This window comes from Oncorhynchus keta, chromosome 1 (assembly GCF_023373465.1).
Source record: "Oncorhynchus keta strain PuntledgeMale-10-30-2019 chromosome 1, Oket_V2, whole genome shotgun sequence".
Taxonomy (NCBI): Eukaryota; Metazoa; Chordata; class Actinopteri; order Salmoniformes; family Salmonidae; genus Oncorhynchus; species Oncorhynchus keta.
The window spans coordinates 38,425,354-38,442,127 of NC_068421.1; the positions used below are offsets into that span (position 1 = coordinate 38,425,354).

At 44.7% G+C, this 16,774-nt stretch overlaps 1 protein-coding gene across 3 annotated transcripts in view; it reads right to left on the bottom strand.

Annotated features, from left to right (window-relative positions):
• The window catches only part of LOC118384704 (limbic system-associated membrane protein-like), a 1,031,328-nt gene that overhangs the window by 37,126 nt on the left and 977,428 nt on the right, over positions 1-16,774 (bottom strand). For all 3 annotated transcript variants that reach the window (XM_035771464.2, XM_035771456.2, XM_035771448.2), the window contains one exon: positions 9,380-9,612. In XM_035771464.2, the coding sequence (XP_035627357.1) occupies positions 9,380-9,612 (233 nt within the window). The remainder of the gene's footprint in view (positions 1-9,379; positions 9,613-16,774) is intronic.

Below are 16,774 nucleotides of genomic sequence, written 5' to 3' on the forward strand. Positions count from 1 at the left end.
TTGGTGCTATTAAAGACGCACAGCTTTGCACTCACTGTCTCCTGCGTTTGACTCCACACACCTACGACACCTGAAGCATTACAGAATCCCGCACCTAAATCAAATTGAATGGAGTCAGCAGGAGCAGCAGCCAACCCTCTCCCATCGATGGAGGAACGGGTTCTCCACCACACCACCGTTCTCCATCGGATCGGATCCGCGATGGATCAAGTGATGGAGAGAATGGACCGATGGGAGAGGAGTGGTCTCCTCTCTCCACCTTCGGCACCCCGGCTCCGGACTCCCCATCACTCGACTCCAGCACCCTCCGTCTGACGCTACCGAGGGCTTATGATGGAGCGGCGGCGGGTTGCCAGGGGTTTCTGCTTCAGCTGGAGCTATACCTGGCCACCGTTAGACCCACTCCCTCAGGAGCGGAGAGGGTGAGTGTCCTCATCTCCTGCCTCACGGGTCGTGCTCTGGAGTGGGCGAACGCAGTCTGGAATGGCCCAGACTCAGCGCGGGAGCACTACCCAGAGTTTTCCTGCCGCTTCCGTGCCGTGTTTGATCACCCTCTAGACGGCCGAGCGGTGGGAGAACGACTTTTTCATCTCAGGCAGGAGAGGAGGAGCGCCCAGGATTACGCGCTGGAGTTCCGGACCTTGGCAGCCGGATCTGGGTGGAACGACAGGGCCCTTATGGACCACTACAGGTGTAGTCTCCGAGAGGACGTCCGCCGGGAGTTAGCGTGCGGTGGTTAGAGCTCTGAAGGTGTGGAGACACTGGCTTGAGGGGGCTAAGCACCCTTTTCTCATCTGGACCGACCACCAGAATCTGGAGTATATTCGGGCTGCAAGGAGACTTAACCCACGTCAGGCAAGGTGGGCCATATTCTTCACCCGGTTCCGGTTTACTTTGTCTTATAGACCGGGCTCCCAGAACGTGAAGGCTGACGCACTGTCCCGCCTTTACGACACCGAGGATGGGTCCACCGAACCTACTCCCATCCTTCCCGCCTCTAAGCTGGTAGCCCCAGTGGTATGGGAGGTGGACTCGGACATCGAGCGGGCGTTACGGGCTGAACCCGCGCCTCCTCAGTGTCCAGCGGGGCGAAGGTACGTGCCGCTTGATGTTCGGGACAAGCTGATTCGGTGGGCTCACGTCCTACCCTCCTCGGGTCACCCTGGGGTGACGAGGACAGTGGGGAGCCTTCAGGGGAGGTATTGGTGGCCTACGTTGGTTAAGGACGTTAAGGGTTATGTCTCCTCTTGCTCAGTGTGCGCTCAGAGTAAGGCTCCTAGGCACCTTCCTAGAGGAAGCTACAACCCCTCCCCGTTCCACAGCGGCCATGGTCACATCTGTCCATAGATTTCCTGACCGATCTTCCGCCGTCTCAGGGGAACACCGCGGTTCTAGTGATTGTGGATCGGTTTTCTAAGTCCTGCCGTCTCCTCCCGTTGCCCGGTATCCCTACAGCCCTGCAGACTGCGGAGGCATTATTTACCCATGTCTTTCGGCACTACGGGGTGCCGGAGGACATCGTTTCTGATCGGGGCCCCCAATTCACGTCTCGGGTATGGAGAGCGTTCATGGAACGCTTGGGGGTCTCTGTCAGCCTGACCTCCGGTTATCACCCGAGAGTAATGGGCAGGTGGAGAGAATGAACCAGGAGGTGGGTAGGTTTCTGCGGTCGTATTGCCAGGATCGGCCAGGGGAGTGGGCACGATACATTCCCTGGGCTGAAATGGCTCAGAACTCACTACGCCACTCCTCTACTAACGTGTCCCCTTTTCAGTGTGTGTTGGGATACCAGCCGGTCCTGGCACCATGGCATCCGAGCCAGACCGAGGCTCCTGCGGTGGAGGAATGGGTACAGCGCTCCAAGGAGACCTGGAGGGCCGTCCAGGAATCTCTACGACAAGCGAGTGGACGGCAGAAGAGGAGTGCTGACCGCCACCGCAGTGAGGCCCCGTGTTTGTACCGGGGACAGGGTCTGGCTCTCGACCCAAAACCTACCTCTCCGCTTGCCCTGCCGGAAGCTGGGTCCGCAGTGCGTAGGGCCCTTTAAAGTCCTGAGGAGAATAAACGAGGTGTGTTATCGATTACAACTCCCTTCCTATTATCGTATTAACCCCTCGTTTCATGTGTCTCTCCTCAGGCCGGTGGTAGCTGGTCCCCTGCAGGACAGTGAGGTACCGGAGGTCCCCCCCCTCTGGACATCGAGGGGACCCCGGCGTACACGATCCGGGCCATTCTGGACTCAAGACGCCGGGTGAGGGGCCTGCAGTACCTCGTGGACTGGGAGGGGTACGGTCCGGAGGAGAGGTGCTGGGTACCAGTGAGGGACATCTTGGATCCATCCATGTTGAGGGATTTCCATCGCCTCCATCCGGATCGCCCTGCACCTCGTCCTCCGGGCGACCTCGAGGCCGGTGTCGGCGCGCTGCGGGAGCCGCGCGTCAGGAGGGGGGTACTGTCACGAGTCCGACCGAGGGTGTTTCCCCTTCCCGGGCGGGTGGCGCTCGGCGGTCGTCATCACCGGCCTATTAGCTGCCACTGATTGTTTTTCCACTCCCTCCTTGTATGTTTAGTGGTAGCACCTGTTCATGTGTAATTAGTTAATTAGTTTGTCTTTATTAGACAGCCGGCCCGCCTGGTTGTTGTGCGGGATTATTTCAGTGTAACCTTCGGCTCTGTTGTAGAGGTACGTGTTAGTGCCTGGTCGTTACTTTTCCGTTGTACATTCTCATTCCCTGTGTTTGGGGCCGTTACTATTGTGAGCACCCTGTGGTGCGTTGGTGCTATTAAAGACTCACAGCTTTGCACTCACTGTCTCCTGCGTTTGACTCCACACACCCACGACACCTGAAGCATTACAGTTCTGGCACAAAAAAGGTCGCCGTGCATCACTGAGGTGGGTGCTACACATTGATGGTGGATGAGGTGAGTTTCCTCCTACTATGTAAAATGCTTTGAATACCTCATTTGGGAGAAAAGCGCTATTAAATCCAGTCAATTATTATTTATTATTATTATTTGTATACGATCACATATGTCTCTCTATTATGAGTGGTAATAATTGGGAACAGTTTTCCAAAATTAAAATCACTTGGAGTGAATTTCCTGGTGTTAAAACAATCTTTTTGGTCCAACAATGAAAGTGTAAAAAATATATATATATAAAAAAGTAGTGTTAAACAAATCAATAATGTATTTGAGATTTGAGATTCTTCAACCCTTTGTGGCATGTGGACTTTGTGTTAATCCTTAGCCAAATAACGACAATCTCATGCATTGAAAGACAGCCGAGGCAACCCAGCAGGAGGTTGCTAATGGTTATTCATATGGTGATGGTAAAGAAAACACAAATGAGTGTTTTGACCAATTTTGTAAACAAGTAGGGAAGGGATCATCAACTAGATTCAGCTGCGGGACAATTTATTCTTGAGCAGATGGTCGGGGTGCTGGAACTTATAAGACAAATATTTTTACATAGCAAATTGACCGCAAGAAGCCTAAACAGAAATAATATTTGACTAAAACTTAATCATTTCAAACCCTGATTACATTTGGGGACACTTCCCTGCGCTGGGTGCAGTCTTTCGGATGGAATGTTAAAATGGGTGTCCTGACTCTCTGTGGTCATTGAAAATCCCATTGGTACTTATTGTAAGAGTAGGGGTGTTCACCCCAGTCATGAATACATTTCCAACCTGCCCACAATCCATCATGGCCACTTAATCATCCCTCTCATTCCTAATTGGCATGTACAGTGCATTCAGAAAGTATTCAGACCCCTTCCCTTTCTCCACATTCTGTTATGTTACAGCCTCATTCTAAAATGGATTAAATCATTTTTTTTACTTTCATCAATCTGCACACAATTCCCCATAATGACAAAGCAAAAACAGATTTTTTTAGAACTTTATGCAAGTGTATAAAACATTTTAAAAAGGTTTTCAGACTCTTTGCTATGAAACTCGAAAATGAGCTCAGGTGCATCCTGTTTCCATTGATCATCCTTGAGATGTTTCTACAACTTGATTGGAGTCCACCTGTGGTAAATTCAATTGATTGGGCATGATTTGGAAAGGCACACACCTCTCTATATAAGGTCCCACAGTTGACAGTGAGTCAAAACAGTACTAAACAAGACATGAGGTTGAATTAATTGTCTGGAGACCCCCGAGACAGGATTGTGTTGAGGCACAGATCTGGGGAAGGGTACCAAAAATGTCTGCAGCATTGAAGGTCCCCAAGAACACAGTGGCCTCCATAATTTTAAATGGAAGAAGTTTGGAACCAACAAGACTCTTCTTAGAGCTCGCTGCCCAGTGAAATTGAGCAATAAGGGGAGAAGGGCCTTGGTCAGGGAGGTGACCAAGAACCCGATGGTCACTCTGACAGAACTGCAGAGTTTCTCTGTGGAGACAGGAGAACTTTCCAAAATGACAACCATCTCTGCAGCACTCCACCAATCAGGACTTTCTGGTAGAGTGGCCATATAGAAGCCACTCCTCAGTAAAAGGCACATGACAGCCCACTTGGAGTTTTCTAAAAGTCACTTAAAGGAACCCAATGAACCCCACTCGTAACCCGATGAACCCCACTCGTGATAGAGATTGGGGATTGCAATTATTTCCCATGAACGAGGAATACCCAGACTCTCAGACCATGACAAACCAGATTATCTGGTCTGATGAAACCAAGATTGAACTCCTTGGCCTGAATGCCAAGTGTCACTTCTGGAAGAAACCTGGCACCATCGATACGGTGAAGCATGGTGGTGGCACCATCATGCTGTGGGGATGTTTTTCAGCGGCAGTGACTGGGAGACTAGTCAGGATCAAGGGTAAGATGAACGGAGCAAAGTACAGAGATATCCTTGATGAAAACCTGCTCCAAAGCGCTCAGGACCTCAGACTGGGGCGAAGGTTCACCTTTCAACACACGACAACGACCCTAAGCACACAGCCAAGACAACGCAGGAGTGGCCTCAGGACAAGTATCAATGTCCTGGAGTGTCCCAGCCAGAGCCCGGACTTGAACCCGATCAAACATCTCTGGAGAGACCTGAAAATAGCTGTGCAGCAACGCTCTCCACCCAACCTGACAGAACTTGGGAGGATCTGCAGAGAAGAATGAGATAAACTCCCCAAATACAGGTGTGCCAAGCTTGTAGCATCATACCCAAGAAGACTTGAGGCTGTAATCGCTGCCAAAGGTGCTTCAACAAGGTACTGAGTAAAGGGTCTGCATTTTGTTAGAAAATTGCAAATAAATCTAAAAAACAGTTTTTGCTTTGTCATTATGGGGTATCACGTGTAGATTGATGAGGAAAAAATACAATTGAATCCATTTTAGAATAAGGTTGTAACGTAACAAAATGTGGAAAAGTCAAGGCGTCTGAATACTTTCCGAATGCACTGCATCACTCCTCACCTGATATGCGTTCTGGCACAAAAAAGGTCGCCGTGCATCACTGAGGTGGGTGCTACACATTGATGGTGGATGAGGTGAGTTTCCTCCTACTATGTAAAATGCTTTGAATACCTCATTTGGGAGAAAAGCGCTATTAAATCCAGTCAATTATTATTTATTATTATTATTTGTATACGATCACATATGTCTCTCTATTATGAGTGGTAATAATTGGGAACAGTTTTCCAAAATTAAAATCACTTGGAGTGAATTTCCTGGTGTTAAAACAATCTTTTTGGTCCAACAATGAAAGTGTAAAAAAAAAATATATAAAAAAGAGTAGTGTTAAACAAATCAATAATGTATTTGAGATTTGAGATTCTTCAACCCTTTGTCTTAATGACAGCTTTGCACAATCTTGGCATTCTCTCAACCAGCTTCATGAGGTAGTCACCTGGAGTGTATTTATTTCCTTCTTAATGCATTTGAGCCAATCAGTTTTCAGTGTTGTGACAAGGTAGGGGGGGGGGGTGTATACAGAAAATAGCCAAGTCCATATTATGGCAAAAAAAGCTATCCCATCTGGCTTGCGCTTAGTGGGACTATATTGATTTTCAACAGGACAATGACCCAACACACCTCCAGGCTGTGTAAGGGCTATTTGACCAAGGAGAGTGATGGAGTGCTGCATCAGATGACTTGGCCTCCACAATCACACCAATCACGACCTCAACCCAACTGAGATGGTTTAGGATGAGTTAGACCGCAGAGTGAACGAAAAGCAGACAACAAGTGCTCAGGTGAAGCTGGTTAAGAGAATGCCATGAGTGTGCAAAGCTGTCATCAAGGCAAAGAGTGGCTACTTTGAAGAATCTCAAATATAACACAGTTTGATTTGTTTAACACTTTTATGGTTACTACATGATTCCATATGTGTCATTTCAAAGTGTTGATGTCTTCACTATTATTCTACAATGTCGAAAATAGTACAAATTTAGAAAAACCTTTGAATGAGTAGGTGTGTCCAAACTTTTGACTGATACTATATACATATATTTTATATATTTTTTTGCATCTGAAAACCTGGCTTGCGGGCCATCAGCGTTTATAGCAGTATCTATTCACTGCATGGTAGATCTGTGTGCTTTTCTGCTAAGAACCCTGTGTTGCTGCTTAGCGCTCTAATTTAAATGATTTAGATTTTTGAATAAAGATTGAATAATGCTGACATTAATTTCAAAAGCGAACAAATCCATCCTGATAAAAATCTGCTGACAAAGCGGTCCCGTTTGCCGCACAAAAAAAACAGCTTACTGTTGCCTGCTGCAATAGGAGACATCATGGAATCCATTTTATTGACAGATTTCAATGACCAGCATACACACATTGCTCTTGATACACTGTCACTCTCTCATATACCAAGCAAACACTAAAGTCAACCAATGGTGTCGGAGTATCATCGTCACACAGACTTTCAACAGCTCCACATCAACTGCTAGCTCGGGTTTCATTCAAATCAAAAGCGAACGGGCTGGCAAAATCGCCATATTGTGATTTGCGTCATGTGCAATGACCCTGTCTTTGAGCGCCAATGCCTTTAAGCACGCTGCAAGTTCATGGCTTTATTATTCACAGCAAATTTACTCATTTGTTTTCCAATTACATTGGTGTCCCTGCTAGCAGAAAGTGTGTCAGCTTCGGTTACATGAGCATGGTCTCCGCCAGCTAACTAGCAGGAAGAGGCATTGGGCTGCTTGCTGCTGGAAACACTTTCATAAAAGAAGGAAGGGTGACTAGCCATTTAACTTGTTTTACTCTTCTTTTGGAGTTTCCTTATGTGTCGTTGAAAGGGACACCACACACAGCGTTTCACTTGGTCTGGCAGACATTTCCGCCCTAAACTATGTGCAAAAAATTCTCTATTCAGCAGTAAATGTGTGTTGGATAATTGAATGGTGTGATGACGATGTGACTTTCTCCTATAGCCAGCCAGAATTCTACTATTACTAACACGGTGGGATGTGATATGCTTTCAATATGACGCCATAGTTTCAGCATGGGGGGAGGAAATTAATACAATGCTTCCCACAGGAAGAAGTAAGCTGGTCCCTGATCCGTTTGAGCTGTCTTGCCAACTCATATGGTCATTTTGTCACATTGTTATAACAATGACTATAGGAGTTGGCAAGACAGCACAAACAGACCTGAGACCAGGCTAATGTTATCTCATATCCACATAACAGTTGAAGACTAGGACTGAGGACTACTGGAGAGAAAAAGTAATGAATGGTGAAAAACTATGTAGAATCCATTTTTAGCTCTAAATGTCAGTCATGAAATATGTGCAGGTAAATGGAAACACAGGAAGACTATATGAGAAGAACCAATGATCAAGCAGTGTCTAATTGAACCCAATGGGATTCTGATAACAGGGAACAATTTGCTGGAACAGATCCACTTAGAACATGGCACAAGCATCAATTCATGTATTGACCTTTCAGTGCTATTAATAGATCAGCTCTTCATCGCAGCTCTTCAACAGACAGCGTTCTCCTGTCGCTTTTGTGTGGTAAAATGCTATCTTGGGTTATCATCCATCTTCCACCCCTAATCATATCACTATTTGTCTGAGATTCATTTGCAATAGACGGGTGGTGCTGCCATTAATGGTGCTGTTAGACAGAATATAGACAAAATTATTGCACAAACTATTATTGCACAAACAAATTAACATTAATGGGTTAACTTGAATTTCAGCTTCAGGTTTGATATGCAGAACAAGTGCACCAAGACAAAGGTAAAGAACTACTGGAAATTGCTTCAGGGGAAACGGCAAGAAACAAGACCTCACAGCGAGGGACTCAGATCTACATTCTGCTGAGCAGACAGACATCTCCTTGTCTTTCATACTGTGTGGACAGTTGATAAGGAGTTCTTGACAGCTAAAGAGAACTCCCTGTCAGCTGTCCAGATAATATGGAAGACAAGGAGATTACAGAGACCCATAGGTGGGCTGCTGGTTGATGGAGGAAGATGGTGGACTGTTAGTCTTGAGACAGGCAGCTACGTACAGTACATGGAGTTAGATTCTAGCTAGAAATATACTTAGTCATGTTACCATACTAGAACTTATTTATTACTTTACATGTATAAGGAATGTATATGTTAGGGGTCAATGAAGGGTCAAGAGGAACTAGGTGTGTGGAAAGTTACTGAGAGAGAAAAGGGGAAGTGCAGAAAGTTAATATTCTGTTCAAGTATGTTATTGTTGAATATGAATGTTCCTAAGGAGGGAGGCAAAGGGCAAGAGTCTAGTGTTAGTTGTTGATAAGGCAGGCCAGTTGCCGAGGAACCAGGACCATAAGGGATGTGGAACTCAACTCGAGATAAGGTCAACAGATGAAGAGAGAAGACACTGCTGGGAGGTGGCCCCCGAAGACCATCTGATTATAGTCCTATCACACACACACACACACACACACACACACACACACACACACACACACACACACACACACACACACACACACACACACACACACACACACACACACACACACACACACACACACACACACACACACACACACACACACACACACACACACACACGGTCCTAGACTTAGGCAGGGCCATAACAATACCAGGAAGAGGGACCTACTGTGTTTCTGCCTAACTAATGAGGATTGTGTATCTTAGACATGCAAGGAGTTGACTCCGCCCAGTAGGAGTGTATAAAGATATGTGCTTTGTATAAACATGTCTTTTGTCTTTGCTGCTGTATGACCCAGTGGTGAAAAAACTGGGTTTGAGCTGTTTCTAGTCGTCCATTTGAGTTTTTACTTTACTGTTCGTTCAGAACTTAATAATGGCCAAGTTACTGAAAACTTTTACTGTAAAAAGGGCGTTATAAATACACTTTTTGGATTGATTGATGGATTTATTGGTTGATTGATTGGTTAATTGTGCTAGTGCCTACCTTGGACAATGAGATGTACATTAGAGGTCTTGGACTGCTGTTTGGTCTGGATGGAGCATGTATAGGAGCCCTCGTCGTACACATCCACTTTCTGGATGCGAAGGCTGTACTCCAGCTGGCCCTTGTTCACTAGGTCCACACGTGGGTCCAGCGACCACTTGTCCTCCCCAGCGAAGATGATGTTGGATCGGTTGAGCCAGGCAACTTTGGACACCTTATCATCCACGTAACACCTGGAAGGACAAAAAAGAGAGGAAATTTACCAAGTTACGAATCAGGTTGATTTGAAAACAAGTATGCACCAGAACCGTGTGAAATTAATATTAAAATCTATGTACAATACCAGTCAAAGGTTTGGACACACCCACTCATTCAAGGGTTTTTCTTTATTTGGACTATTTTCTACATGGTAGAGTAATAGTGAAGACATCAAAAAATGAAATATGAAATAACACATATGGAATCATGTAGTAACCAAAAATTGTTACGCAAATCAAAATATATTTGATATTTGAGATTCCTCAAATTAGCAACCCTTTGCCTTGATGGCAGCTTTGCACACTCTTGGCATTCTCTCAACCAGCTTCATGACGTAGTCACCTGGAATTTAAATTAACAGATTGAATACCAAGTCCATATTATGGCAAGAACAGCTCAAATAAGCAAAGAGAAAAGACAGTCTATCATTACTTTAAGACATGAAGGTCAGTCAATCCGGAAAATGTCAAGAACTTTGAAGGGCAGTCGAAAAACCATCAAGTGCTTTGATGAAACTGGCTCTCATGAGGACTGCCACAGGAAAGGAAGACCCATAGTTACCTTTGCTGCAGAGGATAAGAGTTACCAGCCTCAGAAATTGCAGCCCAAATAAATGCTTCAGAGTTCAAGTAACAGACTCATTTCAACATCAACTGTTCAGAGGAGAATCAGGCCTTCATGGTCAAATTTCTACAAAGAAATCACTACTAAAGGACACCAATAAGAAGACGAGACTTGCTTGGGCCAAGAAACACAGGCAATGTACATTAGAAGTGGAAATCTGTCCGCTGTGTCTTTGTGAGATGCAGAATAGGTGAACTGATGATTTCCGCATGTGTGGTTCCCACCGTGAAGCACGGGGGAGGAGGTGTGATGGTGTGGGGGGGCTTTGCTGGTGACACTGTCTGTGATTTATTTAGAATTCAAGGCACACTTAACCAGCATGGCTTCCACAGAATTCTGAAGCAATACTCTATCCCATCTTGTTTGGGCTTAGTGGGACTATCATTTGTTTTTCAACAAGACAACGACCCAACACACCTCCAGGCTGTGTAAGGGCTATTTGACAAAGAAGGAGAGTGATGTAGTGCTAAATCAGATGACCTGTCCTCCACAATCACCCAACCTCAACCCAATTGAGATGGTTTGGGATGAGTTGTACTGCAGAGTGAAGGAAAGGCAGCCAACAAGTGCTCAGCATATGTGGGAACTCTTATAAGACTGTTGGAAAAGCATTCCAGGTGAAGCTGGTTGAGAGAATTCCAAGAGTGTGCAAAGCTGTCTTCAAGGCAAAGGATGGCTACTTTGAAGAATCTCAAATATATTTTGATTGGTTTGACACTTTTTAGTTACTACATGATTCCATGTGTTATTTCATAGTTCTTATGTCTTCATTATTATTCTTCAATGTAGAAAATAGTAAAAATAAAGAAAAACCCTTGAATGAGTAGGTGTGTCCAAACCTTTGACTGGTACTGTAGGTCTATTGGATATAGGGAATGATCCCTATATGTAGTGACCAAAGATAAACAAAGGTTAATTATTGGAATGAAAATGACTCCTCCGAATCCGAGGCATCTCTGAGGGATAGCTGCACTTAAAAAGATACTTCAGGATTTTCGCAATGAGGCCCTTTATCTACCTCTCCAGAGTCAGATGAACTATTGGATACCATTTATATGTCTCTGTATCCAGTATGAAGGAAGTTTGAGGTAGTTTTCTGAGGCAATGCTAACTGGATGTATTGCAGTTAGCAATTGCGCAAGTGCTAGTTAGCAACTTCCTTCAAAGTGCACGCAGAGACATAAAAATGGTATCCACGAGTTCATCTAACTCTGGGGAAGTAGATTTGTCAAAATCCCTGAGGATCCCTTTAAGCTCTTTTCGATCGCTCCAGTTCTCCCCGCTTTGCTCTTTCTTCTGATAAATATATAATATATAGCAAATGTTTTTATCCAGAGCGACTTACAGTCATGGGTGCATACATTTTATGTACGTGCGGTCGCCAAGAATCGAATCCACTATCCTGCCGTTGCAAGCACCACGCTTTACCAACAGAGCTATACAGAGGACCACAAACATATCTCGGTGAACAGTATTGGTTTTCCTCCTGATTAAAAAGGACATCAGTATCCTCTTGTTTAGCTCGGCTTGTTGCATGCTGTCAGAGCCTTACGCCGTGTATAAGACTGTGTGTGTTAGAGCGCCTGCTTACTGAATAAATGTAAGGGGATGTCTGAATCAATGAGAATGGATATAATATAACCTGGCAGACATATGCCGAAAATGCAAATTGAAAACTCAGCCACTCGACACAGTATATCGAGTATATTCAAAACAGAAAGTGAATTAGTCGGGGAGCAGAAGTTGTTTCACAATGAGGGGTTCTCACATGCAGTAGTGTCACTACTGTGGCCTTCCCTATCGAAGGAGAGGTGGCTTATCAGAAATCTAGGAGGGTTACCACCTTAATAACTGGGCCTGTATTTGTAAAGCGTCTCAGAGTAAGAATGCTGATCTAGGATCAGAGTTGCCCAATCATGAATACGATTATATGGACAGAGGAAACCTGATCCTAGATGAACACTGCTACTCTGAGACGCTTGATACATACGGGCCCAGGTTCTCTCTTACTTATCCACAGATGTCTACAACCCATTCGGGAAGCAGAGTGGTGCAGCGGAAGCGTGCTGGTCCCATAACCCAGAGGTCGATGGATCGAAACCATCCTCTGCTAAAAGAGTTTTGGGGCTCCCGAGTGGCGCTGCGGTGTAAGGCGCTGCATCTCAGTGCTTGAGGCGACACCCTGATTCAGGTCGCAATTGTAAATGAGAACTTGTTCTCAACTTGCCTACCTGTTTAAATAAAGGTGAAATAAAATAAATAAATAAAATTCGAATCCAGGCTGTATCACAACCGGCTGTGGGAGGGCCGGAGCTAGCATGTTGGAGTGAACGGCTGTGCGTGAGAGGCTCCTGCAACTTTTTTGCGAAATAATCTAATTTAACCTACTTTATGGCACTTTTTACAACAAACGTCTCTTTCTAATACAAGATTGTAACTTTTTATATGAAAATGCCGAGTAATAAGCGACCAAAGGACAATAAATCCACAGCGGAGGCCTACTCCCCATTAAACAACGAGACAGACATTGGCGGGAGGCACATACAACAACGTGACACTTACAGAACTTACCCGGGCTTTGGGGGAGCTACGTGTTGCTATAGCTGAGGATCTTAAGGCCACTATTGCTGAGCTGGACACCAAAATCGAGAGCGTCATTCGAACGGTCACTTCGCATGGCCAGAGTATTGTGGACCTTGAGAAAGCTTCTGAATTCAACGCTGGTAGGATCGACGAGTTAGAGAAGCTATGCACGTCATTGCAGGATACTGTGCAGAGGCTTTCTGTGAAAGTGGTGGACCTGGAGGGCCGATCCAGACGTAATAACCTTTGCGTTGTTGGTCTGGCAGAGGGGATAGAGGCGGGCTCTCGCCCTACCGACTTCTTCGCTAAGCTATTGAAGGATGCAATGGGATCGGATGTTTTGGATTCGGATCCCCAGCTGGACCGCGCACATCGCTCCCTTGTCCCAGTGCCTGGACCGGGCCAACGTCCTCGCCCAGTAATAATCTGTTGTCACAGTTTCAAGACCAAGGATCTTATCCTGCATGAAGCTCGAATGAGGGGCAACCTGTCACATAAAGGGCATCCATTCCGTGTCTATGAGGATTATGCGCCTGATGTGGCAAAGCATCGCGCTGACTACAGAGATGTCATGACCAAACTCTACAAACTCCATCTTCGCCCAGCCTTACTCTTCCCTGCAAGACTAAGAATTACCCCGCCTTCCGGTGCGAAGATTTGGCTCTCCTCGGTTTTGGACGCAGAGAAGTTTATCCGGGGATATACACCAATCCCCCGTACAGGTTAGAGTGCCTTGTTGTTGCGTGTTAGGGTGTGCTCATGGACTCAAATCCATACTATACCATATTGGGTGAAAACGTATTAAACGGGCTCAACAAGGGCTACCGAACATGTAAGACGCTGAGCAGACCAATGGATGGCGGTCAGAGCTCTCATTTAACGTTAAATTCACTTTCATCCCGGCTGTGCTCAGCGATGTATATTTTTTACTTCCAGGTTTGATCACTGACACCTTCGGACGGATATACTTATATTCCCCCACTTTTGTTTTGTTTCGTTATTTATTTTACAATCCTTACATCACTCTTACTACCATACCATTTATTTATTGCTTGCAGGGGACTGGGGGTGATGGTTGGGAGGGGGCAGACGCCTGGTTAGCAAGTTGATGTTTTGTGCCGTTCTGCCTTTGTCTGGCCGCGGGCCTCTCTCCCGACTAGAGTCCCACCAGCCCTCTGTAGTGCTTATGTATGTGTAGGTGTAGATTGTTATTCTGGGGTATGAATGTTTGTATGTATATGTGTGCATATGGATGTATATACATATTCTTTAAATATATATTTTTTTAAATGATTTTTTTTGTGTGGGTATGTATACATACATGTATATGTATGTATGTATGTGTGTGTGTGTGTGTGTGTGTGTGTATGTATGTATATATATATGTGTGTGTATATGTATGTATGTATGTATGTATGTATGTATGTATGTATGTATGTATGTATGTATGTATGTATGTATGTATGTATGTATGTATGTATGTATGTATGTATATATATATATAAGGTATATATATATATATAAGGTATGTATTTTTATTTATTTTTTATTAAACATATTTTTGTTATGGGGGGGAACGTTTAATTTAACAAATCCTTGTTCCGATCTCCTGACCCACAGTATGTAAAGGTACGGCTGACTATGTCGGTTGCGGATGGTTTATTTTTTGACTGGCAGTGCTTAGCAATATTATTTTGAGGCAATATCTTGCTTATCTCTGGGATTGACCCAGGATGACGCTTAAATGCGCAATATGTTTAAGTTGCAACTTTTTCGGTTTAGGTTTATTAGATGCTAACTGAACACTTAACTCGCGGGAGCCTCCTCAGTTCATATGTTAGTAGAAGTTCTAGGATAGTGAGAGGTGAACGTATAGTTGGGATTTTAGTTTTGTTTTACCTCTTGTTCGAGGTCGCACCGTGGTTCTTTGGCATCGGCCAGACAATGTGTTTATTATTTTTATTTTTCCTATTTTTTCTCTCCTGTTTGTACATGCCTGTTAAATGTGGGTTGATGGGGGGGGTAAGTGTTGGGGAAATTAGGGGAAACAGGGTGGGAAGTAAAGGTGCTTGCAGGGGGGGAGGGGTGGGTTGGATACTGCTCGGGTGTAGGTGCTACATATCCTGATCGTGATGGTTTGGTGCGCTTTCTTACCTTTTTATCAAGTTACATGGTATGCAGGCCACCATAGGAACTACAAACGAGAGGAGGGCGAACCAATTAAGAGGGGCAAGGTCCTAGCCCACTTGAAAGCACTCTCGTCTGATATTATATTTTTGCAAGAAACCCATCTGAAGAATAACTCTCATAGCAGACTTAAGTGTAGGTGGGTGGGGCAAGTGTATCACTCTAACTTCTCTGCCAAAACGAGAGGCACAGCGATTCTGGTACGGAAAGGAGTTCCCTTTCTACATAAAACCACTATTGCGGATAAAGAGGGTCGGTATGTGATCGCAATAGGAGAAATCCACTCTACCTCAGTAACTCTACTAAATATCTATGGGCCAAACATTGACAACCCCTCTTTTTTCAAAAGAGTCCTTGCCCTGATTCCAGATATCTCCCATACTAACCTGGTCATTGGAGGGGACCTTAACTGTGTGCTAGACCAATATTTGGATAGATCCTCTACCCAGCGAACCCCTACCTCCTATTCAAGCGAATTCTTGAATACCTACATAAAAAATTCAAACTTATTTGATATATGGAGGATCGCTAACCCTACGGGTAGGGAATACTCCTTTTACTCTCATGTTCACAAGGTTTACACTCAAATTGACTACTTTTTGTTGGATGCTAGACTACTCCCCTATACCTGTAATGTGAGGTATCATGATATTATAATCTCGGACCACAGTCCACTCACCTTCTCCCTGAGATTGGGTGACATTGTACCAAACGAGAGGGTCTGGAGGCTGAATCCTCAGCTCCTCACAGAACCAACATTCTGTGAATATCTTAAAGACCAAATTAAAATTTTCTTTGATACCAACGACAACACAGAGACCTCCCCAGCATTATTGTGGGAAACACTGAAGGCTTATCTGAGAGGCTGTATCATCTCCTTTCAGGCTGCCAGGAGTAGGCAAAACAGAGGAAAACTGGAAGAACTAGAGGGACAAATTCACTTACTGGATAGGGAGAATGCTAGCCACCCATCGATGGAGAAACATAAAAAAATTACCTCTTTAAAATTTGAATATAATCAGATTCTCTCAGCTAAAATTTCAAAATCTTTTCTCTATGCCAAGCAAAAATATTTTGAGTTTGGTGACAAACCACACAAATTACTCGCCAGACAACTTCGAAAAAATGTGAGTGACCGAATGATTCACGGGGTTAAATCTGCATCTGGGGAATTACTCTCTTCCCCCAAAGACATCAATGACAGATTCCGGCAGTTTTATGAGACTCTATATACATCTAAAGCGGATCCTAACCCCTTAATTATGCAAACATTTTTGGAGGACTGTAATCTTCCTGCCCTGAACCAGGAAGATTCTAACTTCCTGAATAAGGAAATATCTCGATGAAATTTGAGAAACAATTAAATCTCAATTAAAGAGTGGCAAGACCCCGGGTCCAGATGGATACCCTGGTGAATTCTATAAAACATTCAGCAACATGCTCTCCCCCTATCTGCACAAAATGTTGATTCAGGCCAATGAGGATGGAGCTCTCCCTTCTACTTTGGACGAAGCGTTCATTACAGTTATACATAAGAAGGGTAAAGATCCAGAAGAGGTAGGGTCATACAGACCAATATCTCTCCTTAATACAGACCAAAAGATTTTAGCAAAAACTCTGGCTAACAGGCTTAGCACTTTAATTGGCAAATTGGTCCATTCGGATCAGACCGGCTTTATCCCTAACAGAAACTCATTCTTCAATCTCAGGCGCCTCTTCAATATTATGTATTCTCAGAGGTTA